Source organism: Sebastes fasciatus, chromosome 6 (assembly GCF_043250625.1).
Source record: "Sebastes fasciatus isolate fSebFas1 chromosome 6, fSebFas1.pri, whole genome shotgun sequence".
Taxonomy (NCBI): Eukaryota; Metazoa; Chordata; class Actinopteri; order Perciformes; family Sebastidae; genus Sebastes; species Sebastes fasciatus.
This window is the reverse complement of record NC_133800.1, coordinates 22,223,779-22,250,909: the sequence shown is the minus strand read 5'-3', so window position 1 is coordinate 22,250,909 and position 27,131 is coordinate 22,223,779. Positions and strand designations below refer to the sequence as shown.

The following is a 27,131-nucleotide window of genomic DNA, read 5'->3' as shown; positions in this document are numbered from 1 at the left end:
ACTGAATCTAAACGATAACCATCTGCTAAAAAATGGACAAATGTGAAATACCATCATCAAAAGAAAACAAATTCATGTTCAAAGGTAACGTACTTGCACCTTTCAGGAATCTTTATAATTTATTCATGAACGTAAAATGTGCCTTCATCCTTTTAAAGTGCGTTATATCCACATTTATTACACGGCTGTGTTGAATACTCGATTCTGATTGGTCAATCACAGCATTCTGCGGTCTGTAATTTCTTTATAGCAGACCGTTGCTATGTATAGCAGACCGTTGCTATGGGTGCAGTTCTGATGTCGGACTCTGGTGGACCGTTTTTGTGTCAAATTATTGATTTCTTAAGTAAGTAGCCGTATAATAAGCGGATAATGTTCAGCTAGCGGGTCATTGTTGTGAAAGAATCCCCTTCAGGGCGCTCCACATCGGGGTGCGACATCGCCTTGTTGGGGATTCTTTCACAATAATGACCGGCTCGCTGTACATTATCCCTTACGTATTTTGCAGCAGTTTTTGTTGGGTAAAGTAGAATTAGGACCAATTTCAGTCGTGCCAGTCTGGCCGTTTTCTGTGCAACTACACTGCTCCTTGCGTTGTTGTATTTACATAAAAGCACAGCAGAATGGTAATGGAATAATGATTGCGGGAGAGTGACATGCAGGGGAATGAAAATTTAGCAAGGCGGAAAATGAAATGCTTTCCTTCTGTTGTCTGCAATGACAAGCTCCATCTATAAATAGTGGATTAAAGATAAGATGAAAAGGGATATTTATATTTGGCTTTGTTGTTTTTTGCTGGGTGTCAGAAAGGTATTTCAAACACAGACCAGTAGGCCTATTAAGTCCTCAGCTCTGTATTACTCACTTGTCTTGGTTTGCACTCAACCAGCAACTCAGCCATTGTGATGCAGGACATGATTTAACTGAAATGGCACAAAACAGGTTTACAGTTATCAGTTAATATTGTGCACAAAGGTCAGACATCTAACGGATGCATCGGACAGCTACAGTGTCCCACAACATAATTCTCATCGTGTCGAGTGAGAAATAAATGGAGAAAAGGAATGAGTGAGCAACATAGTATATTCAACATAGACCAATGGCTATACATTAGAAGGCAATTATAGGGCTAATTTCAACAGTACCTTTACATTATATATGCAATTACTATAACAATAAATACCCAGGCTCATTTGGCTCTTGTGAAATACTTCATTGTACCAAGAAAAGGCATTTTCTCTGGAGAGAAATTATTTTACATCAGAACTGTAAATCAACACTGAAACATAAGTCATCTTTATTACCCCATGTTACAGGGCACACACAATGTTCAAGTATGCCTGAGGAACTAAATGGAGCAATTAGAAAAAAAAACAATGAAGCATAAGAGATAAAATGCATTTAAAAATAAGTGAACTGGCATTGCATTTCACAAAAATTCATAAGCTCATGATTTTGGAACAATTCACTGTAAAGTGCTAACTGGTTCGAGCTGAGAAAAGCACATGTTCCCTTTGAAAGATCATACACATTACTTTATACATGGAGGTACAGTAATAGCAAGTCATCAGGCAAGCAATTACCAACCAGAAGACATGGACCATAATTCATGTATTAGTCCTTTAATAAGATAACTGCTTCCTTAATTTCCTTGTTAATGGTAACAACGAGAATCTTGCCACTGGTTGCCAGGACAATGCCAATTACAAATGCTGGTGTTGTCACTGTACAGTTTTCCTTCTTTCCTTGTAATTACATGCAATTGACTGACATACAGTATCAAAAATCTCAAGTCAAGTCCTTCTAATCCTTTTACAGATAGGAATCCTTGAACCAAAGGGTTGAGTGTGTAGAGAGGAGAGGAATTATTGAGGAGTGCAGGGAGACCTTCCCATACTCCTCCCCCTCTTCCTCTCCTCCCCCTGGATGTGGTGGGCTGGCCCGACAAAAGCAGGGATCTGTCCAGCTGATGCCTGCCTTCCTACAGGTCCTGAGAATCCACTGTTTTCCTTTGTGCCTCTCATAAAGAGGCATGATTAAAAAAAAAACGGAGAAACAAACAAAAAAATATCTGGATGGGGTCTGGGTCAATAAATTTTCCCCTACTGTACGCCTAATGCGGACGTTCATCTTCCCACCCAAATCCTAACCATAAAAAGGTAAAAACATGGTGTACTGCAGAATGGCTTTACTCCTCACAGTCTGTGGGGGGAGCTAGAGCCCCTAGGAGCTGAGGTGCGGTTGGTGGTCTTGCGGCTGTTCTGTCGTGTCTGATTCATCTTGGTGGCCGAAGGTTTCCGAGCGTCAGGCTGGCGCCTCCCCTGGGGGCCCCTCCGTTTGCCCCTTTGCCCCGCACGGCCCCTTCCGGCCCCCGCTGGTCACTTGCGTGAGTGCAGTGTGTCCTGGAACTTGGTGCTGGTGTAGCGGACGTGGAATCCTTTTTTGTTGATTGTATCGTCAGAGCGGAACTTGATCACAATGGAGTCACCGGCCGAGTAGATCTCCTCTGGAGGCTGTCACGAGGGACAAAACAATAGATTAATTTGTTCTGTCACTTTGTGGTTCTTTGACTGCACTTTAATTAAAACTAAAGACTTCTCACATGCTGAAACTGAAGTCAAATCAGTGACCATAACGAATGGCTTCTGCCTGCAGAGGACTGCTGGTTCTGTAACAGCCAGAGGCCACGTAAAGGTCCGGGACCAGGACTAGACCTTTCCAGCTTTATTCTGATTAAGGCTTTGGCTGCTATTGAAGTGAGGATAAAATATACTCTGATGATTAGTTCCAGGTGCGCCGCTCCACCGAGCTCATTTCTTCCCTGAACAAAACCATATACTGCACAGCACTTCATATACTTCTACTGTCTTGAGCATAAAGTCGGCCAAACTGTTTCCAATGAAACAAAGGGGGGATTAACTTCATTATGTGTGCACAGAAAATATGCAACACTTGACCTGGCTGTTTGTCAGGATAGCGGTATCACATGAATATTAATTCAGAACATCGTCCTGAAAAATAATTAGGTGGTTGAGGTGCTCAGGCAGCTGCATTCTACGACAAAGACGAGCGCCGCCATGTCAGAGCAGGCAAAGCTTGTGCAACCAACTGTAAAACACCGGGCTGTTGATTAAAGCTGTCATTCATAACGTGAATAATATATCTACAATAGCCCATAAGTCTTGGTTTATTGGGAAAGGGATTTAAAACGCAAGAAGACAGTGGCCTACAAATTTTATTGTACACCCAGCAAAACGTAGTCTGCTGTTTAACTGAGAAAAGCCCTTGGGCTAAAAGTAAGCCTCCCCACACTATAATGAGTTTTCACCCTACTTTGGACTGAATTGTGTCAGTTTATTTCGACCCATTTTATAAAAGGAAACTTGATTGAGGAGCCGCTCCCCGGAGGTTCTGGGGGTGTTATGTCCCCTCCAGCAAATCACTCACAGGAACAGGCGTGAGTAAAAGGCCAGAGCTTATTATTGAAGTGTGTAAATGAAATCAAGCTGTTCTCTGACCTGAGGAAACTTGTGTTTCTATTCCCTGCTGGTCTCATTCTTCCAGACTCAGGCTGCAGCCTCAGCATTGGCTGATTATATTGCTGTTACAACCCAATGCCAGAGACTCTGATAGGCTATCGGCAACCAGGGAGCGATGGCTTGTGTTGACCTACAACCGTCTACACTCCCGAACCCAGAGGAACACATCAACTTTAACAAAGCGATTAAAGTCGGAGTATGGAGTTCACAAAGCCACCCTTTTACAAACCGCTGGCAAAGGTTATTCAACAGCAGCGCTAATCCAAGAATAACTGTCTGAATACTCCTGCTGTTATACTATAAAACTGAAAAAAGTGCTGTGACAAGCCAAGAAAAGTAATTTAAAGAGTAGCGGCCATTAGGAAAATGTCCTTACCCCTGAGCCACAGTAACGTCCCAGCCGTGGGGACTTGGTGTCCGCTCCATCGAAGAGCTCCATGTAGTCATAGCCGCAGTCCGCCTCCTCCTCAATCTCAAAGGTCTGGAAGATGAGCTCCACGCCGTAGCCTTTCTCCGCCGAGATCACCCACTGGCAGTCGGATGCTCCGGGGTAGTTATTGTCCCCGAACTGGGCATGGGAGAAGAGGTCCTTGGTTTTGACCTCAGCCTTTAGGCGACCTCCACACTCTGTGACCAGAAAAGTTGAGTTGGACATTTTGTAGGCAGAGGCCAGCGTTGATAAGCTACAAGTTCAGCCGTTGTACTTGTTGGTCTCTGGCTAATTGGTGGTTTTACAGTCATACAGATAAAAAAGGATTCTTTAACATGCTCTGCAGTTAGATATGAGTCATAATCATTCTCAGACATGGTGATGAATTGTGACCAAAACTAAATCTTGGAAGCATTACATCGAAAAACCATTGTGAAGTTTGACATGTGAGTAATTGACCTTACATTAACTTTATGTCCCGAAAACATGAAGGCTTCAGAGATTTTACTGGAAGCCCTATCATTGTGTTTTTCCTTAAAAGGGATAGTTTGGGTGTTTTGATGGGGTTGTGAGAGGTCCTTATCTATAGTCAGTGTATTACCGACAGTAGAGGATACTCGGCATGCCCCCAGTTTGGAGAAGCACTTAGTTACCGCATGGAAGCAAAACAATGTACTGCTGTAGACGGGGTCTAGTCTACCGCTGCCTCGATTGGTTAGTTTGTTTGTGCTAGTGTGACTTTGGTGAATCCGAACTAAACAAAGTCACACAATAACACAAACAAACTAACCAATCGAGGCAGTGGTAGACCAGCAACTCCCGTATTCTGCGAGGTAAAATTACAGTTTTTTCCAGTGGGGACTGGTTGCTTTGGCGAGAGCATAGATGGATAGAACAGCATAGGTAACGGCTTCAGTTCCACGTTGGAAACATAGACTGTATGGCTCTCTCACAGCATGGTAAACCGGCAAAATTATTCTACATATAGCGTAGACTTAAACTGATATCGATTATTTTTAGGTGAGCCTTTCTTTTAGGTGGCTAAAATATGTTTCGCTGCTGCGATTGGATTATGATTGAAGGAGATTTTGTACTTTGAGATCATATTCCACCCATGCAATGAGCCCTTCACAAGATTAAATAAGCACGGTACACCTGAAGGATCCAAAGAGTACCTGTATGTGATTACCACAAAGACCCAGCAACGCTTCTACTCAGTTGTCTTCACCTGAACTATCCCTTTAAGCAGGAAGAGAAACTAAATTCTTACCTGCAGTATGGGAAGCCTCGAAGCCTTTTTTCTGCACAGAGTTATCAGAGAAGAAGCGAATGAACAGCTTGTTTGCAGTAGACGTGATGGCTTCGGGCTCCTTGGTGCCACAGAAGCGACCCAGGGTCGGAGCTTTCCCATCTCGCCCGTCGTAAATCTCAATGTGGTCATAAGCACACTCCAGGTGGGGCTCCATGTCGATCTCATTGAAGGCCTGTGAAAAAAACAAAGGTGATGAGTATGTTTCAAGAAGTGTTTTACAAATAGAGATGTACAGGATCAAACTTTAAATATTTTATGCTATTCTTCTTTTCTTTTTTTTTTTAAATCAAAAAGACATTCTTAGAGTTTAACAGTAAATATTTGACTAAACGATGTCCTCCAACTTTTTGCATTATTTTGAAACAGAGGCATGCATGACATTCTTTGATTATAAGTTGGAGATTGATTTTCTTTCAGCGAGCGCTACAAATGTTAAAGATTTTAAAATAATGTACTTTATGTCAGTGACAAAAATGCCGAGAATAACAGAAGAGGGAGCCACACATCATCGTTGGGAATGGCATAACAGTTTCTGACAGCAGCACAGTAAACACAGATGTCCTCAGTGGATTTAGCAATTCAATTATGCAAATAAGCCACACACAAATAAATACATGACTGACAAGTGAAACTACACAGAGAGCGGGAGGAAGTGACACATACGATTTTGATGCGGTGGCCCGGAGTCGTGGTGAGTGCCCAGGTGCATGCCTTCTTGCTGGGGTATTTATCCGGCCAATTGGGGCTGGTGATGACGCCGCTCACGCTATTCACAGTGTGATCACAGCCAGCTGTGAAAAGAGTCAACGCAGACCTCTGTATCATGCTAATATGGAACAGACTCAAACTGTTTTTGACACAAATAAGCATGTCTGCTCTGATTGCAAGAAATAAGTCAGGAGCAAGAATAAATGAGCAAGCGTATCAAAGAGACAGGAGTTTGAGATGAAAATACCTTCTTTACAGTCGTGTTTGTTCTCATGCAGCACAAAGCCACTCCTGCACTGACAGCTGTAGCTCCCAAAGGTGTTGACACACTCGTGTTGACAGCCACCGTTCTCCTTAGAGCACTCATCTTTGTCTGAGGAAGCACAGGGGACACAACCTTGGTTGACTGTTTCCTTTCCAGACTGACAGATAGCAGCTCCAAGTGACTGACTGAAAAGACTTGTGATGCTGTGCACATCGCTGTCAGTCAGGGGACTCACCTGAGAAGAACTGTGCTTTAAAGCCCTTTTTGGACACCGTATTGTCTGATTTGAACTCAATGCGCATGTTGTTGTACTGGGAGGTAATAGCTTCAGGTTTCTCTGCCCCGCAGAACTTCCCATGTAGCCTCGAGTCTGCCGACAGCCCGCTGCGCACCTCCACGTAGTCGTACTTACAAACCTGAGCAGAGAAAACAGAGCATGTGAAGAGGCTGGGACATTTTTATCTGACTTTAATCATGAAACAGAAGGAGGACAGGAAGGCGTGTGCGATGACAGAGACAGAGAGCACAGAACAAACCCACCCCGTGCCGATTCAAAATAACCCTAGTGCTCACGTCATTGCCCTCAGTCTCGAAGACGTCAAAGAGCAGAGTGATGCGATATTGCGTGGGGGCGACCAGCTGCCAGATGCAGTTCTTGTTTGGGGGGTACTCTCTGGGCCAACCCGGGCTGGTGATTGACCCATTCAGCTTGGTGATGAAGCCTCCACAGGCAGCTGGACAAGAAAACACAACATCATGGGAAAAAGACAAGGACAAATAGTTTATAGCTCGGTACAGATGTGCAGACAGAAAATGAATTATATCACCAAATGTTTCAGCTGAAAAGAAAGCCCTCTGAAATATCCTTTTGTGTTCGGAATAAACCCGATTACTGCCTGACCTGCCCGTGAGGACTCAGGCAAGCTTTGTATCAGTTACGCAATACAAACATGTTGCCCCTCACCTGGCTATTTTTAACTAAACTTAATGTGCAGTGTTGATCTTTACCAACTGCAATAGATGGTAAATGGACTTTTGGACATTTATATAGCGCCTGTCTAGTTTTCTGACCTCTCAAAGCGCTTTAGAATATATGTCGTGTTGATACATGGATTGTAAAGTTATTAAATGTGGATATTGGCGAAATGTTGGAAAAGTAAAGTTACAATACTATTAGCTATTTTTACATGCTATGTAAGGGATAATGTACAGCGAGCCGGTTATTGTTGTATAATAAACCCCGACAGGGCGATGTGGTTATTTCACAACAATGACCCGCTAGCTGTACATTATCCCGCTCATTACACGGCTACTTACTAAACAAATCAATAATTTGACACAAAAACAGTCCGACATCAGAACTGCGTCCATAGCAACGGTCTGCTCTAAAGAAATAACAGACCGTAGAACGCCGTGATGACCAATCAGAATGGAGTATTTAACAAAGCCGTGTAATAAACGGATGTAAGGCACCCGTTTCTTACCCATTTTATCTGTGATTGTGTTATTTCAATGTAATTTGCTTGTCTTTATAAATCTACTGCATAAGCTGAATATCGATGCACATTGGCAAAGCTGTAGTGATGGCTGACTTTCTCTAGGGGCGCACAGTGGCTAAGTGGTGAACCAGATATTGTACAGTTTTGTATGCTAGTAGTTAGGTCTTAAACAACAACATGTAATTTGAGCTAAAAATAATGCTTGCATTGTTGTGACTCAAATCTTTTAAAAGGTAGTGCCCGGCCAGCACAAGCATCTCCGTTTTCCGACTTTTAGGGAATGACTGTACTTATTGTATTTGGGTGGCTAACTGTGTAAAGTGCTTTAGCATGTAAATTACATGGTGAGCAGGGCTGGTGACTTTTCTCCCTGTACTTACCCTCGCAGCTGCGCTTGTCAGCGGCCAGCTCATAGCCCGGGTCACAGGCACACTTGTAGCTGCCTAGTGTGTTGACACAGCGTTGCTCACAGCGACCGTTGTCCGGCTTGGAGCACTCATCCATCTCTGAAAACACAAAGATATGTTAGGACCCTTTTCGCCGGCCCCCCTGGCTCGGTGGTTTACAAGAGAAATCCCCCAAAACAACAAGCAGAGCCAGGGAAAGAGGGTCGCACAGAACCCAGCGGTGAAACAAAAAGATTTGAAATAAACTCATACTGCCATATAATGTTTAAAAGATAACAACAGACAGACTGCTGTAACATGTCAGATTAAACAGATGTTGATATTCTCTCTTTCAAGAATTTACAACCCTTGATCTCTGACCTTTGAAGAAGTTGGCAGCAAAGCCGGCCTTGTTGACGGAGCCATCTGAAACAAATTTCATCCACAGCTGGTTGGAGCTGGTTTTGATGTCATCTGGCTTGTCGTAGCCACAGAAGCGGCCCAGTAGGGGACTGTTTTCAGAGTTTCCATCGCGCACCTCCAGGTAGTCATAGGCACAACTGTCATGTCTCTCAATCTGAGGAAGGTCAGAGGGTTTGAGGTGAGAGCTCAGCAAAATATCCAAATTAATCACAAAATGCATCAATCAAGTTTTAATCAATAAGTAACAAAGGACTCACCTCAAAAGACTGGAAGGTAAGGCCTACGTGGTAGCCCTGAGCTACAGTAATCTTCCACACGCACACTTTGTTGGGCCTGTAGTCATCAGGGTAGTTGGGGGACTGGATCTGGCCATTGTCTTTCTTCACCTCCCCACCACAGATGGCTGCATGTAGCAGAAAAAACAATATTAAAAAAACAAAAAACAATATTGAGCTCCCTCAACAGCAATATCATCAGCACATGCCTCTGAAAAAAACAAAACGTGTGCTCACTGTTCTGATTTACCCGATGTGGATTAGCTGAAATGCCTCCACTACCAGCACCCCCACACACACATGCACACACACAAACACAAATCATCCCTTTGCACGGTCTGGAAACAATGGAGCCGAGTGTGAAGGCCGGCCAACATCTGATTAAAGCAGCGTAAAGTGCCTGACACATCAGCAGTAGGGGAGCCAAAGGACTGTGGATATTACTGCAGCCTCTAGGCACATTGTTGGATGTGTGACCGGCCATGCGTTCAGTCAGCTGAGCGGCATGCTGGAATGGGGTGCAGCGAGGTCGGGGGAATGGTCGCTTACCCTCATAAACGGCGGAGAAACCTTTTCCCACCCAATTGCTGCTGCTGCGGAACTCGATCCACAGTCGGCTGTCGGTGGAGATAATTGGCTCAGGCAGCTTGTCGCCACAGAAACGACCTGGGTCACAGGTGAAGACACACGCACATAAACCATGATTTGATTATCACAACACCTGAGATAGCTCTGAAATTCCTCCACACAGCTCTTTACTTCATAAAAACTAAACACACTGTGAAAGGATAAAAGACAAAATGAGAGATTGAATTCAAAAATAGACAATAAACTAAACAATTATCATCTTTATTTTAGCATTTAATGTTTAGCAAATAGCAAACTGTATGTCCTCGGTATGACTAATAGAAGTGTCACCACTTTCACCCATCAAAACTGTCTTTACCCTACAGTTTCTATATATTTGAACTAGAGCTGTTAAAGTTAATGTGATAATAACGGCACTAATTTCTTTAGTGCATTAACACAACTTGTGATTTTTAGGTTGTAGCGGGCTCAGTTTTAAAGCTAGAGTGAAAATACTGGTATCATATGAAACTAGAAAACCTGAAGAATCCATTGGTACCATTTTTGTGTTGTTAATTGATTTTCAATAATAAATATATACATACATTTACATAAAGCAAGCATATTTGCCCACTCCCATGTTGATAAGAGATCATAAATACTTGACAAATCTCCCTTTAAGGTACATTTTGAACAGATAAAAATGTGTGATTGATCGGGATTAACTATGGACAATCACGCAATATTAATCATGATTAAATATTTTAATCCCAGCCCTAATTTGAACACACGAAAAGCCTGTGTTTAGCTATCACTACTGTAGTATTTTTCTTTTATGATAGTAATCTGAATATCTTTGAATTTTGGACTATTGGTTGGACAAAAATAGATTTTGGAGATGCCACCTTTTTGTTGTGAATTAATTGAGAAAATTATAATCACAATGGATAATGAAATGATTCGTTAGTTGCGACTCTAGTGCAGCATTCTCCAGTTAGAACTGACCTTTTAGAGGCGCCTTCCTCCAGTACCCATCTCGGATTTCCACGTGGTCGTACCAACACAGGTGGCTCCTGTACAGATCCATGGAGGTGAAGTTCAGAATGATCTTAAAAAAAGAAGGAGAGCGTGATTACTGACACGGTTCAGATAAATAAGAAGTAACAGAGACACCACATCAGGGTAAACACAGTCAGTGAAGCTTGTTTTCAGGCATCTCAAAGTCCATCTTTCCATATGCTCATACCTTTTCCCCCGGTGTGACTGATATTCTCCAGATGCAGTGCATGTAGGCCGAGTATCCGTTGGGGAAGCCGGGAGAGGAGAAGTTCCCGCTGCTGTCCTGCAGACTGTCCCCACATCCTGTTCACAAACACACACACACACACATACTGATGTAAGGCCTGAGCCGTGAGCATGATGCACCGCCAATTAGTCTGAAAAGCACCTAAGCCACTAATTCAAACTATATACACACATCAGCTCTGAAGTAAATCCCCTGAAACCTCGCTGCAGAGACAGATGCTGGAATTACAACACCGAATGTGAAGTAAAGAGCTGCTCTTTTATGTTCAAAGGCACATCTGCTGATAATATTCACCCACAACCTCGTTCCTCACCCCTCCCGTCCCCCCCTACCTACTCCAGATGATGATCACACAAAGGAATTGAGAGTGTGAGACACTTTTCTCTGAGCATCCTCTGAAAATAAACCTGGCCCACTATAAATAACCGAGCCCTCTGGAGGACGTGATGCATTATGTACGCCTTGCCAGTGAAAAACCACCCTTTAGTTTGGCTGGCAAAAACTAAAGTGTGCAAGTGTGTGAGGAGGACTGATTCCAAACACACAGCCTCGTGGTGCGGCTCATGCCAAGTGGGGGAAAGATGTGTTTAATTAAGACAGAGAGGAAATGGTAGAGAGTAGATTGTATCTTCTTGACCATCTTGAGAACTGTGTAAGCATTCATTATTACTTTGTGTTATCTTTACCTCTGGGGGTTTTTTCAAGGAGTAAGGAAAACATCTCCCCCGACTGTTCGCATTCATTGCCTCCCCCTTGAGGTTTGTGTGTAAGCAATAAAACGAGGAGCCCTGAGCTACGATGAGTTGTGTGTAATAATGCTTGGCAGAGGTTTGCCTGTACTAAACTATTAACAAGCTCTCAGGAACACACCAGGATGACAAACACTTCCAGGAATGCTGCGTTGGGTGAATGGGAGATCCGTGGCTCTTTAAGGATTATTCCCCCCCCCCCGAAGAACATGTGGAGACTCCTCCACCTCATCCCCCACAACGTGCGTCACATCATCCAGTCAGTTTCTTCCTCACGAGACAGAAACTGTCTCGAAGAAAGAGACAGAACGCTTGCACAGACACGTATATATGTAGATCCCTTTCAGGTTTCCACTAAAACCACACCGACTGGCTCTGGTGACCATCACTATGTTTATTCATTGAGCTTTAATGTGAGGCTGACAGCTCAGCTATCCCGGCCTGACCTACAATTAACTCTGTCATCAAATCTATTCAGCAGAAGGCGGTTGTCAATGTACATCTGCTAATGCTATAAATCTGTTTACTCCATGAATCATAAACAAAGTAAGTGCTTGGGAGAAGGGCCAGGCTTGTGTAACTCTCCATGGTGTATAGCCTCATAGTTTACATCGCACATGCTGTGATGTGCGGATCTGAGCGTTTTTCCCAACAATCGCTTTAGTCATTGTCTTCTCGAAAAACAGCTGTTCTTTTGCGTCTGTCTGGGAAAAAATTATGACAAACTTCCTGTCCCTGGATAGTGTTTACACTCATACTGGCTTGGGAGTCTTGGACGCAGTAGCCAAGGAACCACACCACATCTATAGTAGATGCTTGGCTATTTCCACACAGCCTGAGCTGCCTCTATCGTAGGGCAGACAGGAGGAGCTGCAGACCCGTCTCTCTCTCTCTCAGGGCAATGTTACACACACATGCAAAAATAGACAGGAAAAACCTCATAGCCGACAGCATCTGTCATTTTGGTCTTACTGGAGCATTTGTAGAGTTTGCGTGCCTGTGCAATATCCCCTTTGCTCAGTCGGGTTCTCTGGCCAATGGGTGGTCGCACTCCGTTCACATCGTAGCGTGGCAGGATGGTGTCCAGAAAGATGCCTCTGTAATTCAGCAAGAGAGACCAATGTTAATGTCGCGTGAAACCGAGACGGCATGCACACAACCCCGATAACTATTCCAACATGCACGCACGCCACAAAACATGTTTGCTCAAGGATTAAGTGACTTACCATCGTACAGTGCAATTCAATCACTGTCAACATTATCATTAACGGTTTCTAGAGACTTCTAAATGGTGAAAATGAGCCCTGCCATTCTTGGCTAAGCCAAACAAAATCCGGCCGTTTTGCAGAAAAATAGAGCAAATCCAGCAGTCAGACAAGAGGGGCATGGAGAGCTCATTTTCATATTCACTTTGGATAAGCTTTTAAACAGACATGTAAACCTGGTGACTCAGAACACTGATATGCATTTGTTACCATAAAATGTCGAAATACATTTGAGATTTCTGATGTAAAACCCACATCAAATAAAAATCTGTTGATACTTCTTCCAGTTAAAACATGTAATGCTGATAAAATGCTTGTGGCAGTTATTGGCGGTATGAAGTGTATTGGCGGTATGAAGCCTTCATGCACACCCACACCTATGTGGACACAAGAGTATTATCATGGTCCTGACCCAGCGGCTTGGACTGTTGAACCATTTAAACACTCTTTTAATAAGTAACCAATCATGATGTGGCTTTTCCACTTGACCCATCATCACTTTCTAATGAGGTACATTTGACCAGTGATGTTATTTAAAATAGATAAGAAATCTATTTTGTGCTTTTTCTTAACTCAATTGCCATGTGTTCCTCCATCTCCCACCAACATATAGGAATGTGAACCTGAGTGTGCGTTTTATTTTTATTTGAACCTCATCCACTCCTTGAGGTCGCCAGCGCCCTCGGCCCCCACTTTACCGTCTTTCAGAGGCTGTAGCAGGCTACTGGTATCACGTGACACTAGAAAACCTACAGAATCCATTTGTACCATCCATGTATCACGCTAGCATGTCGGGAATGAGGCTAAATAACGCTCCGAAATTAGGCAAAATTTTGGCGAGGAAAAACTGGCAGCAAATTTCAAAGAGGTCCCTTGAACTCTGACATCAATATATGTGAATGAAAATGGGTTTTGTGGGTACCCACAAGTCTCCCCTTTACAGACATGTCCACTTTATGATATTCACATGCAGTTTGGGGCAAAAAACATGCAGTTTTCTAAGAGTCCCGGCATCAAGACATATACGTGCCATTATGAGTGATAGTCGTGGCATTATACTTGCCCCCGGCAAGTGAGCAATCCTTATTGTTGAGCCGTGCCTGAGGAACCTGCTCAGTAGAATCAGGTTTTACTCAAATCAAACCATGTCACTAATCATTCTGACTTAATGTGGTGAACACCGTAGAGTGTGAATAATTCACATCACAACCAATAAATAACACAGACAATAAGTTTGTCTTTTTTCAGCCTCTTTTCCCACGAGTGACAATGGGACACACCCAAACTCTGACGCTCACGTCGATAAGATCGCTCACCCAGTAACGTTTTTGTTTTTCGCTCTTAACTTTGTCACCAGTAGCTGCAGGTTTGACTTCATGAATGTAACGGGGGACCAAATGACACACGGATATGCTTTTTGTCATGATTATAGGTGATGACAGTACAATATCTGAAATTACAGGCACCAGAAGCTAATAAAAAAAGTGCAGTGCATTTCTTTTACCTGTAGTCTCTACACCACAAATGCCTACACCTCAGTCTGGGTGTAGGAATGACACTGACAACAGAGATGTGACAGTGGAGGAGATTCAGAGGGTTCTGCCCCCTGCGATAAAAGCTATGAACACCCACACAGGTGTGTATCACAGTTTATCTGGTTGATTAGATCTCATGATCTCTAGATTTGTGACCTCATGAATTCTACCTTCAACCTGAGTAGAGGTTTAATCAGCCAGAATAACTGAAAACACCTGTGTGGGTGTTCAGAGGATAAACAGGTTCAGCTTATACAGAGTTTGAACAAAGGGTTCAGATGTACAATAAAAAACAACAAATGAGTAAACATCTTCCAGTCCCTTCGGGTTGGTACTAGATGTGATTACTACGTTGTGAAAATGCCCAGTGATTGGCAGTTTGGTTATAGCAAGTTCACTCTACTCGACTTTAGCCCTGATTTTCCGCTTCCCGACTAACGACTAGAAAGGAGCCTGTAAGTTGCGAAATTTGATCTGAGATCTGCAAAAACTCTTGTGAGACTCGCTGCCAGACGACCTATCCTAACCTCAACCATTCGAGGCATACGACATGACACAGGAGGCTGTTGTAACTTGACTATACATATTCCAATCTGCCCCAAACTTCACAAGCTGGATAAGAGTCCCGGCCTGAAGACATACACGTTCCATTATTGAGTTATGGTGATAGCGCTACCTACTGGCAACAAGAAATTGTTGTATACTGCCACCCACCCTCATAGAAGTGCCTTTTAAGGATGTCCCACTGATTATCAGGTCATTTACAGCGCCACGCGCTCCACGCAGAAAATACCCTCTAACTGTTGCGTGCAGTGTCCGACTTTCATGGAAATGCACGGCAGCGGGTAACCCCGACGTGCGCAAAGGGGCGAGGGCCCATTCAACGCTGCTTGCAGCTTTAATTATTATAATTTTTTTATTTGACCTCACTGTATAAAATGACCTCTAGGATAATCACAGCCTCATGAAACTTTACAGCCACAAACTACAGACCTAGGGCATTCAGAGGATGGATGGCTTTCCTTAGTATATTGAAAATAAGAGTATAATAAAAATTTCTGAGCAGTTTCCAGAACAGAAGCGCTCGCCATCCAATCGCATGCATGGATCGAATGCAATTCTACCAGAAATCTCCAAATGTCAAAAGTTTTTGATATCTAATAAACAGCATGGCTTTTTCTATGGTGTTCCTCAAGGTCTTGGTGTCTTAATGTGGTATTTTGATACTTTTGATCATTTTTATCAATTCTCGAGTGGTAACAAAATGGTTATATTTATCACCAAATCTGTGTAACAAATGGCATCAACCCAAAAATTGCTGCAACAACTTATAAGACATAAGTGAGCACGGGAATGGCCATCATATATTTCTATCATAATGTTCTTATGCACTTTCACAATTTATTTTAATGAATTCATTATTTTTATTCTGATTTATGATTAGAAAAACTTGATACACAGTACGGAGCTGCATCTCAAATTAATCTTCATGTTACCAGCTTTCAGATGATGTACACCACTTCTATGTGACACATACTGTTGACCTGCTATCTACCCCTAAAGACCCCTGAACCCCCCTAAAAAAGACAAAAACAGGTCTAAGGTAAAAAGGGGTGGAGTGGAAAGGTTAAATCAATTAAGTTTAACCTTCTGATTCTTTTAGATCTACTCATCTCGGACTAAAACGCACCAGATGCATCCTTTGAGGTCGGGGTCATACGGTCTGTTTCTGAGGTTAACTCTGACATCATTCTTAATACGCGTCTGCCCTACAGATGGACCCAAACTAAAAGCCTTCTCCTGAGGTACTGCGCGATCAAAATAAATTGCATAAGCTGTGACGGTAGGGACGTCAACAAACTTTTTTTTTTTAAACGATCAGGTAAAGCATCTACTGTACGTAGCTTTAAAGACGGAAGAGAACAGTAAGTACAGAAAAACTCTTTTCACACTGCTGTCTCACTTGACACTTTGCTAGTTTATCATCTCCATTTTTCTCAAAGTATTGGCGAGCAACGGCCTGGCTCCCTGGCCGTTCCCATGGTGACATGCCTATCAACGCCAGGCATGTGCAAACAGAGCAGCCTGAGCTAACAGTTTAGACTGTGCCTGCCCGTCTGTCTGTGAGCTTCCAGGAGCCCGTATGCTGGCTGTCGGTGAAAAAACGCCACTCCAGCCGGTGTCAGAGCAGACAAAGGGCACACTGGCAGGTCTCTATTTGAGTTGGCACTGCTCCATGCACCGGCCCTGAAAAATATCTCTGGAGCAATAGGAGGGGGCAGGCAGTTGTGGGTCGGGTAACACACCGGAGACAAAAAGAGCATGGGGATCAGCCCTGTTTGTCCCCGAGAGACACAGATAAACATCAAGACAAGCCATGAAATCTTCCGAACAACACCCGCTGCAAAGGCCCTGGCTTCCCACGGTGATTTACTGTACAACACGGAGCAAACACGCTGGCTAATAAGGGGGTAACAAAGAAAGACACTGGCACAGGTAAATCAGCCAATCAGCACTCAAGAAGAAGTGCTTGGAATGACTTGTGAAAAGCTAACAGGAGCCCCTTGTCTGCTGATACAGCTCAGTGAAACATTCCCCGGCAGCGGCAGCCATTCCCCTCTCTCTCGTATATAAACAGTCTTATTGATCAACACAGTTCCACGAATTAGGATAGCAAGAATTGGGAGAGAAAACAGAACAGGGCGGATTACCCGACATAAACATACTTTAAAGGCTGGGCTGATGTATTGTGCAGCAGGCTGGTAGTGCATACCACAAAATTTAGAGGATCACAGGGTTAAGTCCAAATCTTGACCCAAGAGTGACAGCTACTAAATGGATCTACTGTTTAAGTGACTGAAATCCAATAAGAGATAAAACAGTCCTCTTTTTCTTTTTGTCAACAGCAGCGGTGGACTTTGATCAGGGCACAAAAGGATCCCGTCGACCTAAAAGCCCACTAGGGAGAAATAGCTGTTGTTGGTATGAACTAAAAGGAGTTTGGAGAATAATATTATACCAGATGTTAATTTATGACTCTCCGTTCCCTCATTTTCCTGTACAATACTAAACACTAAACCTCCGGACAAAATCAAACTCTGCAATATTTCAGCTCCATCCTGTGTTAAGTGCATTCTCGACCTACAGTTTGGATGCACGGGGCCAGACAGGCATTTCTGTACATTGGCCTACACCCAGCCGCAGCCTCCGTTTAGACAAAGATTCCCTCTCTGCTTCCCAGAATCCGTTTGCCGCAAGGGCATGGCAGTTGACTTGGGAAGAGGCCCATACACTGAGAGAGTAACGCAGGGCATGGGAGAACTGCTGGTGGGGAAAATGAAAAAAAATACATATACAGCTGACACAGAGGGCCAAGTAGGAACAAAAGGAGAGCCAACAGCTGGTTCTCATACCAGAGTAGGGTAGTAAAGATCATAGTCTGGGTTGCATTGTTTTTTGCTTGTGTGCCAATAGATCACATTACACCCACTCTGGCTCACTGAACACTGTCAAAACTACTCCTGCTATAGGTAGAAAGTTGTATAGGTGAGGAGACCTACAGCTGTCTGAAAGGTTCCCACTTTGTTTATCGATGCAATAAGGGAAAAAAAATCAGTTTTCATTCACAAAACTGAAGTCATATCTTGCACGTGGCAGCAGGAGGTAACTGTAATATTTATACCACTCTATGTGAAGTTGTCACAGCTTGTGATATAATTGAATGTACAGGAACAGGTTGTCAAAAAGCCACTTTGCAGTGAGTGTAGCGCTGCTTTTGTAATTACGATGATGACTCAGAAGCTGAATCTGAGTCAACTTCTCCCAAGAGGTCTATTTTGGCTTTGCAGACACCAAGCTGGTAAATAAGACTTCAAATTAACCGCAGCCTAAGATGACTAGAGCCCAGACTGACCAGTGTTTGTCATGGGGGATTTTCTAGTAGGATCATTCCTCTGACTCCGCAACACCTGGGTGTAGTGCCGAATGACAGCACAACATCTGGGAAAGCTTCCTGTAGCATCTGACAGGGAGTAAGGAATGAGGTCAGCTGGCGACAAGATGACGTGTTAAGTTTGACACATTTACAGTTCTGCTTTTACAAACAGGACTTTTTCTATGCAACATGTTTCCAGTATCCAACTAATTCAATATCAAATTTGGTTTAATCTGGGTCCCCGCCTTTTAGCCATTTATGCCTATTAAAGTAATTAGATGTCCAAAGTCTAAGATACAGTCGAGTCATGTGAATCTATTTACTGAGCCTGGGGAGCATTAGAAATTTGGCAGAACTTTTCCTTAAACACGCGGAAAACATTAATTGAACCAATAAAATGTTCCCTCCTCCATCCTTACCATACGTAGGTGATTATTAGCGGTTGACCTAAATTGTGCTTGGAGTGCAGTAACGACATTTAGTAGCAAGGCATGTCTTCTAACACCTGAGTGCTATGAAGGTGCTAAAAGGCTTTGCAGCAGACATAGGAAATAAATCTCTATGAGCTCCTGCAGCAGCCTCGGGTGAACATCATGCTCCTAATCACCGAAGCCTCTTCAAAGAGCCTTTAGGAGCGTAATGAGGTGGTTCGTGGTGTGAAAGCACAACTTTTACAAGAAGCTCCACGTAGCCTTGAAAGTAGCACAGAGAATTTTTTGTCGTGATGAGACAGGGCTACTGTTGCTGGGCTAGCTCAGCCCCAGGACTGACTGCTGCTTTACTGGGGCTGCTGCTGCTGCTGCAAAAGCAGCAGGAGCTGAGGAGTGATGCCTTAATTTGAACAGGCTGTGGGAAGGAGCTGGCACATCCCAGACAAACACTTTCACTATGGCTACAAAGACTTGGCTTTGACTTTAAAGAAAAAAAAACATAATATAAAAAAAGATATTGGATTTTAATAATTTTAAAACACTGCTTAGAGCTGCAAATGCTGCACAATGAGAATGAAAAGTGTACGGTTTCGGATGCCAAAACAGGTAAAAACCCTTGGAACAACAAAGCTAGATGTGAAACTGACAGGGCTACTAAGCTAAATGGATATTTTTTTCCTCACTATTTCCATTACAGCAATAACCAATTTGTCCAAATATTACATAAATCACATCAGTCTCCCTAAAGCCCCGTGCAATGAGAGCATCAATTGTCCAAAAAAAGTCCAGCCAAAACAAACGTAGACAAGAGGAGAGTCCTTAGTCCAAAAAATAAGCTTTTTGTTGGAGCTACTTTATAAATAAAATCCCACCTTCTCCCAAGAAACCAGTTTCTATCTCTTTGCACTTGAACTCAAACAGTGAGGAGACAATTCAGATCAATGACAGGCATTCAAAGAACAGTGAGCCTCTTCTAAACTCTTTGTCCTCAGGCTACATGCTAGTTTTCTAGTGATTTATTATTGGGGAGAATTAAGTGTTCATTCTTGCCTTTGGGAATCCTGCCACATCACTCGGCAGCAGCCCATAAGACACAGACCTGGAGCATTACAGATCTATATGCTCATAAAACACTAAGAGCAGAAATGGAAAATAAAGATAATGGGTTAAAAGGTTGCAGCAGAGTGGGGGGAAACAGCTCGTCCCGACGTGATCTAAGACTAGTTTTCACGTCTGCGGCGTGAGGAATGGAACTTGGCTCCTACCTGGAAAATGTATTCCTGGCATAGTGCATGATACTGTCGAAGTCATAGACCTCTCCCAGAGAGTCCACCTCCCCCGGCTCCATCTTCAAGAAGTTATACTCTTGTCCTGTGAAAAGGGAAAAGCACAGTTGAAATATGAAGCAGAGTCATACTGTGCATCCTTAGATATGTATGTCAAAGGTGAGTACAGTTTACTAGATCATACAATGAGGCTACAGATACCAGACACAGTCGATATGTCACAGTGATATTTTATGCATTTTACAATGACAAACGTTTCAACATTTGATATTTAATACATTTTAAAAAGCTGTCCTTGATACCGACCGTCACGATCAACTATTTATATGCCGTTGTCCAGCTCTATAAACACTTCTAAGGATGAGCGTATACCCCACTGGTGTATTTTTTTCCCCATTTTATCATCTTAGCCCAGACTTTCTGTGTGTACACATGTGTTACTTTTATTATTATGTCTCTTTCCAACATTATTGCTGCGGGATCGATGAGACCTGGGCTCCTACCTGGCTGAATGTTGTCCCTGATAATGCTGACGTGCTCGTCTCGGTCGGGCCGCGTGTGTTCGTGCCAGAATCCAATCACGTGACCCAACTCGTGCACCACGATGCCAAACTTGTCACAATTCTTCCCGATGGATATGGCCTGAGGACCCCCTCCACGGCGACCCACATAGGAGCAGCACCTATGAATCAGCAGGCAGACACACACACACAGGCAGTGTTAACAAAGCCAAAATAGTGACTAGACTTAATGATTTAGTAAATTAAAAAAAATGACCAACATGCAAGTGGAAACTACAGAGGGAGGCCAAAAAAAGTTATGTTTCCCAGAGGAGAAGAAGAAGGAATGTGTCTCTGGCTCTATAATGTTTACTAGCTCTTTATTTTAACGCGCTCAGTACATATACAGTATATAATTGAGCTTGTAATGAGAAAAACATTATCTCAACAACCTCTGGTCTGTTTTACAGGAGAGCTGTGTACGAGGCGACCCGTCCTCCACACATACAGCAGCGACATTCATTCATCCGTCTGCCAAATGCCGGGAGTGACGGTGGTAGCTGGCCGGCTGCAGCGCTCCGTCTCAGCGTGACATGAAAGGTTCAGTGTGGGAGTCTGGGAGGACGGGCACACATCGCGGCCCTGTGGGCCAGACAGCCGCTCTCTAATTACTGCGAGCCAGGCCCGGCTCTCCTGAGACACGCCTTGAACTTTGCACAGGACAGATGGGGGCCTGCTGAATATGCAGCAGAGTCAAGCGTTTCCCACTGCTAACCGCTGCCGCCTGCGTGGATAATGTCATCCCTGTTGCTCCAGAGGCCAGTTACCAGGCTAAAAATGGCTATCAACAGTTGGCTGGAAAAAAAAGCTCACTTTCATGAGCTGCATCCGCTTTCTGTTAAGCGGTTTGTGCTGAATGATACATATCAGTGGGAGAGGTACATTGTGTGTAATGACATAATGGTTCCAGCTTGTGGTTTAAATCTGTGTGTGGTTGAATCATGGGAACTGGGAACATTTAGAGTTTGTATGTCCCCTGGGAAGCTCTCTAATACGTTTTCCTCAAAAACTCAAATTAATAGGTTGCTATGGTTTGTGTTCCCAACAACAGCAAGTGCTTTAATTTAAAAAAATATTTCATCATTTAGTAAAAGAGCCCTGTGCGTCCAAATAGGTTGTCAATAGTCGCTTAGCAACAACAAGCGCCACAACCAGCACTTTTCCCCTGAGTATTTCTTTAAGAAGAAATGCTGAGTGGACACTGAGCCTAACTTTAGTGGAGTGTGGTAAACAAGGTTATTGAGGAAGTCTCTTGCTGCTATGCAATTCTGTACACCATGTTTGACACTCGGTGACTATTGCAGTGTGATGATGAGGCGCAGGAAACATTCCTGGCCACTGAATGGCCGTCTCTCTCAGGGCTGGCAGGGGGTTGAAATAACAACTCGCACAGAGACCGCGAACAGAGAGGATGAACAATGGTGAAAGGCTGCTGAGCAGGAAGCAAGGAAAAGTACTTAGGCGCTAAATAATTAGCTGGAGATAACGAAGGCCCGACAGAGGCCGACCATTGTTCAGTTCCTTCATGTGGAAGCTAGAAAACCCCACTGACTCACCCACATGGTCGGTAGGTGAAGACAATATAGCTCTCCTCCTGTGTCCTCTCTATAAAGGTCACACAGGTGTGCTTCTCCCAGTGCCGCATGGCTTGGCGGAATATCGCCCGCTGGCTGCCTGAATAGGACGATAGAGAGGGTGAGATCAGTGGAGCTGACAAAAACATTTATAGAAAACAGGAGATGAATAGAAACGGGGACAGCTGGAATCAACTTCAAGATGTAGAGTTTATTCATTTAGAGGAATTAGGAATTAGCTTTATTTTCTGCAGCAACAACATTACATCATGTAAATAAATACATTCTTTGAGGATGAGTAAATCTTACCACTAAAGTTTCCACTGATGACATAGGGAATAACACCTTCGGGCCAAACACGTTCGGGTCTGGAGGTGGCAGCCCTTTTCCTGCGGCGTGAACCTTGCCTATTGTGGCTACTCTGATTGGTTGATCCTGGAGATTTCAAAGAAAGACAACAAAAACAACATTAATGACTTTTCTGGTTCTGACTGAGGAAATGCTCCTCCAGCATTTTTATGATGAGCAAATATGCTTTATCTTTGGATAGTTCCTCGGATGACAAAAGAAAGTTTTTATCCTGAAACTACAGGATATCATTCAAGGTTTGATGAAACTCTAATTATTATTTCTCATTTAGGAAATTACATTTACTCCCTTAAAGAGACGTTTGCTCAGTGTTCTTTCCATTTTGCACAAATGGATTTTATTGAAGCTGAATTCTTTCTTCTTCCAAAATTAATTTCACCGTTTTAATGTCACTCAAACGCACATAAATGCAGAGTAACCATGGAGACTAAGCTCCCACCTAAACCTGGTGATTATAATAAGAAACATCCATATGTGAACCACACGTAGCACGAGCTCCCCACTGTACTTCATTATGCTGCAGAACAGGCATAACTTTTATCATAGAAAATATAACCGCTATCATCTGGTATACACCCATTTTACAGAAAATGTTTGAACAGTTACAGAAAAAAGTGTGCATCCAAAATATTAGAAATAATGTTAAGTATATGTTTTTGTTGGTTTCAAATTGATTTACTTAAAAAGGACCTATTGTGCTTTTTCCCTTTCCTTTAATGTGTTAGTTTTTTGTGCATGTAAAAGGTCTGCAAAGTTACAAAGCCCACGCCAAAGGGAGTTACTCTCCCCCACAGAAACACCGCTCCTGAACTGCCTGAAACGCCTTGCTTAAAGTCCCGCCTTTTCTTTCGTAACGTGGTGATGTCACCAAGTAACGCATAATACCTGCCTAGTGGCTAGTTTGGTACGCCCTCAAACAAAGCTACTTAGAGCGGAGCTGGAGCGGAGTCTGAAGAGCTGACCAATCAGAGCAGACTGGGATTTTTTGGGGGGGGAGGCGGTAGTTCAAACAGAGCGTTTCAAACAGAGGGTGAAAAGAGGTGCTGCAAAACAGCCGGTATGAGAAAAATAAACCTTTTTTTTTTTAGCATTAAAGCATGTAAACATGTTCTAGTAGAAACCCAAAATACAAGTATGAATCTGAAAATAAGGATTGAATAACATCCGGAAGTAAAGTGATGCCTCAGCGTGTTTTTTCCTGCCGCAACTTTTATGAAAACAAAAAGATGGTGAAATACAGAGTTAGACACCATCGACATGTTGTTTTCTTGTCCTTTTAACCACATCCAGAAATAACAGTTTTATAGTTTTGAGACTCTGTGGCCTTTAAAGGAAATAAATGTTGACTTTGGATTATGCATGATACATTGCATCATTGTACAAAAATATATCCTTGTTAAAAAGTAGACTCCTTTCCTTAGACGGGGGATCAGTAAATGTGTGTAGGAGAGAAAACTTCAGAGGTCTGATGACCAAGGCCGAGAGCCACTGACTTTTAGATAGAGTTCACGCAGTGCAGGAATTTAATGGGTGTGCTGGGAAGAAGTCTAAGCCATACAATTAACATTTATATAAAAAGACAATGTGCTGTTCCTTCTACTTTCCTGACCAAAATGTTTATAGATAGATAACGTTGATGTGCTTTAGAGGGCTGGGACACTGCAGGTTTTTATTTCCACATAAAGACTCCAACAGCAACTCATATCGTTTCTCATATCTGGGTTAAACATGTCAGTGTTTCACTTTAATGAAAACCTACAAAACCCCCCATGGTACATTGATGCCTGTCCCTGGTGTTGAGTTATCAAATGATTAATTTAACCTTTATTAAAACAATTAATTAGCATGTTGACCTCTATCCAACGAGGAGTTTTATGTGATCGCTGCAGAAACAGTAAAGCAGGGATTTCTGGCACAGCTTCCCCTACTGGTGCATGGTAAAGGGAAATAGTCTGAGGAGGCCAAAACTCCAGCAACACTTGTAATACAAAGAGCAACTTTATTGTGAGGCATCACCTGGATGACCCTGACAAAGTCGACGTGTCGGTCTCATAATAAAGTTATCACTGTAGAAACAAGACATCTGGTTTGAGTGCATCCTGCACACGGATAGTTGTTCCATAACAATACTTGAAGCCGTGCGACTACGAGCCCTCATCTTCGCTAACTAAATATGATTAACATGCAAGCCACAGTTTTTTTTATTTGCTGGAACAATGTGTTCTGTCGAATTTCAGTCTGCAAGAGTAAATCTTAGCAGCCTGGCGAGATCAATTAGCACATACACTTGTGCATGTGTTGAGGAAAAGCCTGATAACAGCCAAATCTGCTCGGATAGCTGATAGGAAAGAGTGCTGGGGAGATAAAACTTGTGGAAGATGTGTTGATTACAATAATACGATTAAATCTACCACCTTCATAGTTAGATGGGTTTTAAGGTTTTTAGGTCAAAGGTTTTATTAGTTGTTATTCTGATCATGTTATTTATTCAACCAAATGCCCCTGCTCCTCTGGCCTGAAAAATAAGGATTAGAGTTGGGATCAGGTGAAGAAATACGACCACAGCTGTAGAAAAGAAGAAGTTAATCACACAGCTGCCGCGTTCCGGTTTATGATAAGCAAGCTCATAGTCCAGTGAGGTGAAGTGACAGACTTGAGACAGCATTGAAAAATGTTTTGAATCCACAAATTTAATTCATTGACACCATATGGAATAAATAAATTATGATTTGTCTTGTTTCCTGAGATAAGGATGGCTGTTTTAATAAGTAACGCTTTTGAATGATGTGCATACACTGAGAACTAATCGTGAAAGAGTGGGTGGAGAAAAGTGAAAAATGATTACTTTACTTGAACATTTTTGTACCAATTTCTTATGAAAGTTGAATGTTCCTTTAAGATACTTGAAGGAACAGTGTGTAACATTTCGGGGGATGTATTTGTAGAAATGGAATACATGAACTAAGATTTGTTGTGTTTTGTTGTTAGGGTTAACTTAGAATGAGCTCTTTATATCTACACAGGGAGCGGATCCTCTTCACGGAGTCCGCCATGTTGCACAACCATGTTTCTATAGTGGCACAGAACAGACAAACCAAACACTGGCTCCAGAGAGAGACTTTCTTGTTTTACATTACCTGAAGGCCACCGTAGTTCTCCGACGCGCTTGTGAAACTGCGGTAACGTGATCCGCAGAGTGCAAAACTGTGGTACCGCCAGCCGTCATCTGAGTTCCGTTGCTCCTAAAGTAGTGTTATTATGGTATGGATGGCCTCCGAGCGAGGTGAACGGCGTTACCACGGTTTTGCACTTGGCGGCTCACATTACCGCAGTCTTGGAAAGGGACGAATGAGCGGAGGGGTACTCAGATGGTTGCAATCTGCAACCACACCACTAGATGTCACCAAATCCTACACACTGTCCCTTTAAAGTGTTTATTCATAAATATGTAGCTGTTAGGTCTGACGCAATAACCGCAATATTGCAATACTGCGCTATTGACAAGCCAGCCGCAAGGGATGGCAATCAACCGCCACAACCTCTATGTTCATGTTTTTTTCTGTTTTAAAGAATTCTTTGCAATGGGAGCGCTGCGTATTTACACTGCTACAAACACCCAGCAGCTTGACGAGGCGCTGAGCGTCTATTCTGCACTGAACGCTGCACTTTTGGTGTATTTTTCTGGTTGCCAAGACTTGAAAAATCTTAAACTTTGGGGGAAAGCGCTGCACTCGTCACTATCACTTTTTACCCAGCCGTCCAATCACAATGGTGGAGGGGCGGAACAAATACCACAAACACCAACTGCTGCATCCTCCACGTGCTGAACAACAACAATGGAGGAGAAATTAATTTACACGGATCGGCGGGTCCGTCCTTTCTCCCTACGTGCTTCAGCCTTCCCTTCATCCAGAGCAAGTACTCTACCTTGTGCTGACATTTTTACTTCAGCGGGTATTCCGTATCATAGCAACCAGAAGCAACTAAAGTGTCTTAGCTAAAACAAATGCTGCGCCCCTTTGCCCTTTAATGTGCTGCATTTATCAATAAAGTATTTAATTAGATTTAAAACTGTCTTCTTTGCAATTTAAAATTCCACAATATACATAATAATAGCCTAAAAATAAAGCGTATTTAGACATTAAAATCAGAATAAATTAAAAGAAAACTGTGACAGCCCTAATAACTGAAACGTTCTATTCTTGGACATTTGATTGATTTGTGTGTATCTGGATTTAAGAGGACCTCTGTGGTGGCCTAATATGGTAGAAATAATAATGTGTAATGGTTATCTTGACTACTAATTAGGATCCACACCTGTGTGAGACGATCTGGTATACAGTACATACTGAAGTGACAGATTGTCTGTGCAGCCTGAGGAAGGTTCATGGGAACAAAACACTACTGTGAATGAATATTGTGTTTAAAAGCTGAGATTCTCAGTGTTTTTTCAGCCAAGGACCACTTACAAGGTGGAGAATATACTGAGGTCCCCCTCAAAAACGTCCCTTGAAATAATTTGACGTAGCCTATTTTTTACACTTCTATAGTCTTAGTTATGTGAAAGAACAAGAGAAACATTAGAAAGGCATGTATTAAACATATTGCAGATTATAAGAGTTATAGATTTGTTAGATGAGAACGTAATCCATGAACTATTATATATAGATTTTAAAATAAAAATATTATTTGTTTAACTATGAAGCCTTTTGTAAATA

General features: G+C 42.8%; 1 protein-coding gene across 1 annotated transcript in view; it reads right to left on the bottom strand.

Annotated features, from left to right (window-relative positions):
• Positions 1-1,198: 1,198 nt before the first annotated feature.
• Positions 1,199-27,131, bottom strand: part of bmp1a (bone morphogenetic protein 1a) — a 36,223-nt gene continuing 10,290 nt past the window's right edge. Inside the window, exons 3-20 of the mRNA XM_074638455.1 lie at positions 22,354-22,479; positions 22,027-22,144; positions 20,414-20,592; positions 19,890-19,995; positions 12,432-12,556; positions 10,651-10,766; positions 10,410-10,512; positions 9,387-9,503; positions 8,820-8,965; positions 8,521-8,716; positions 8,134-8,259; positions 6,828-6,988; positions 6,490-6,670; positions 6,237-6,362; positions 5,945-6,072; positions 5,240-5,453; positions 3,916-4,166; positions 1,199-2,513 (exon numbers count right to left, since the gene is read on the bottom strand). Coding sequence (XP_074494556.1) covers positions 2,379-2,513; positions 3,916-4,166; positions 5,240-5,453; positions 5,945-6,072; positions 6,237-6,362; positions 6,490-6,670; positions 6,828-6,988; positions 8,134-8,259; positions 8,521-8,716; positions 8,820-8,965; positions 9,387-9,503; positions 10,410-10,512; positions 10,651-10,766; positions 12,432-12,556; positions 19,890-19,995; positions 20,414-20,592; positions 22,027-22,144; positions 22,354-22,479 — 2,654 coding nt within the window. The 3' untranslated portion in view covers positions 1,199-2,378. The remainder of the gene's footprint in view (positions 2,514-3,915; positions 4,167-5,239; positions 5,454-5,944; positions 6,073-6,236; positions 6,363-6,489; positions 6,671-6,827; positions 6,989-8,133; positions 8,260-8,520; positions 8,717-8,819; positions 8,966-9,386; positions 9,504-10,409; positions 10,513-10,650; positions 10,767-12,431; positions 12,557-19,889; positions 19,996-20,413; positions 20,593-22,026; positions 22,145-22,353; positions 22,480-27,131) is intronic.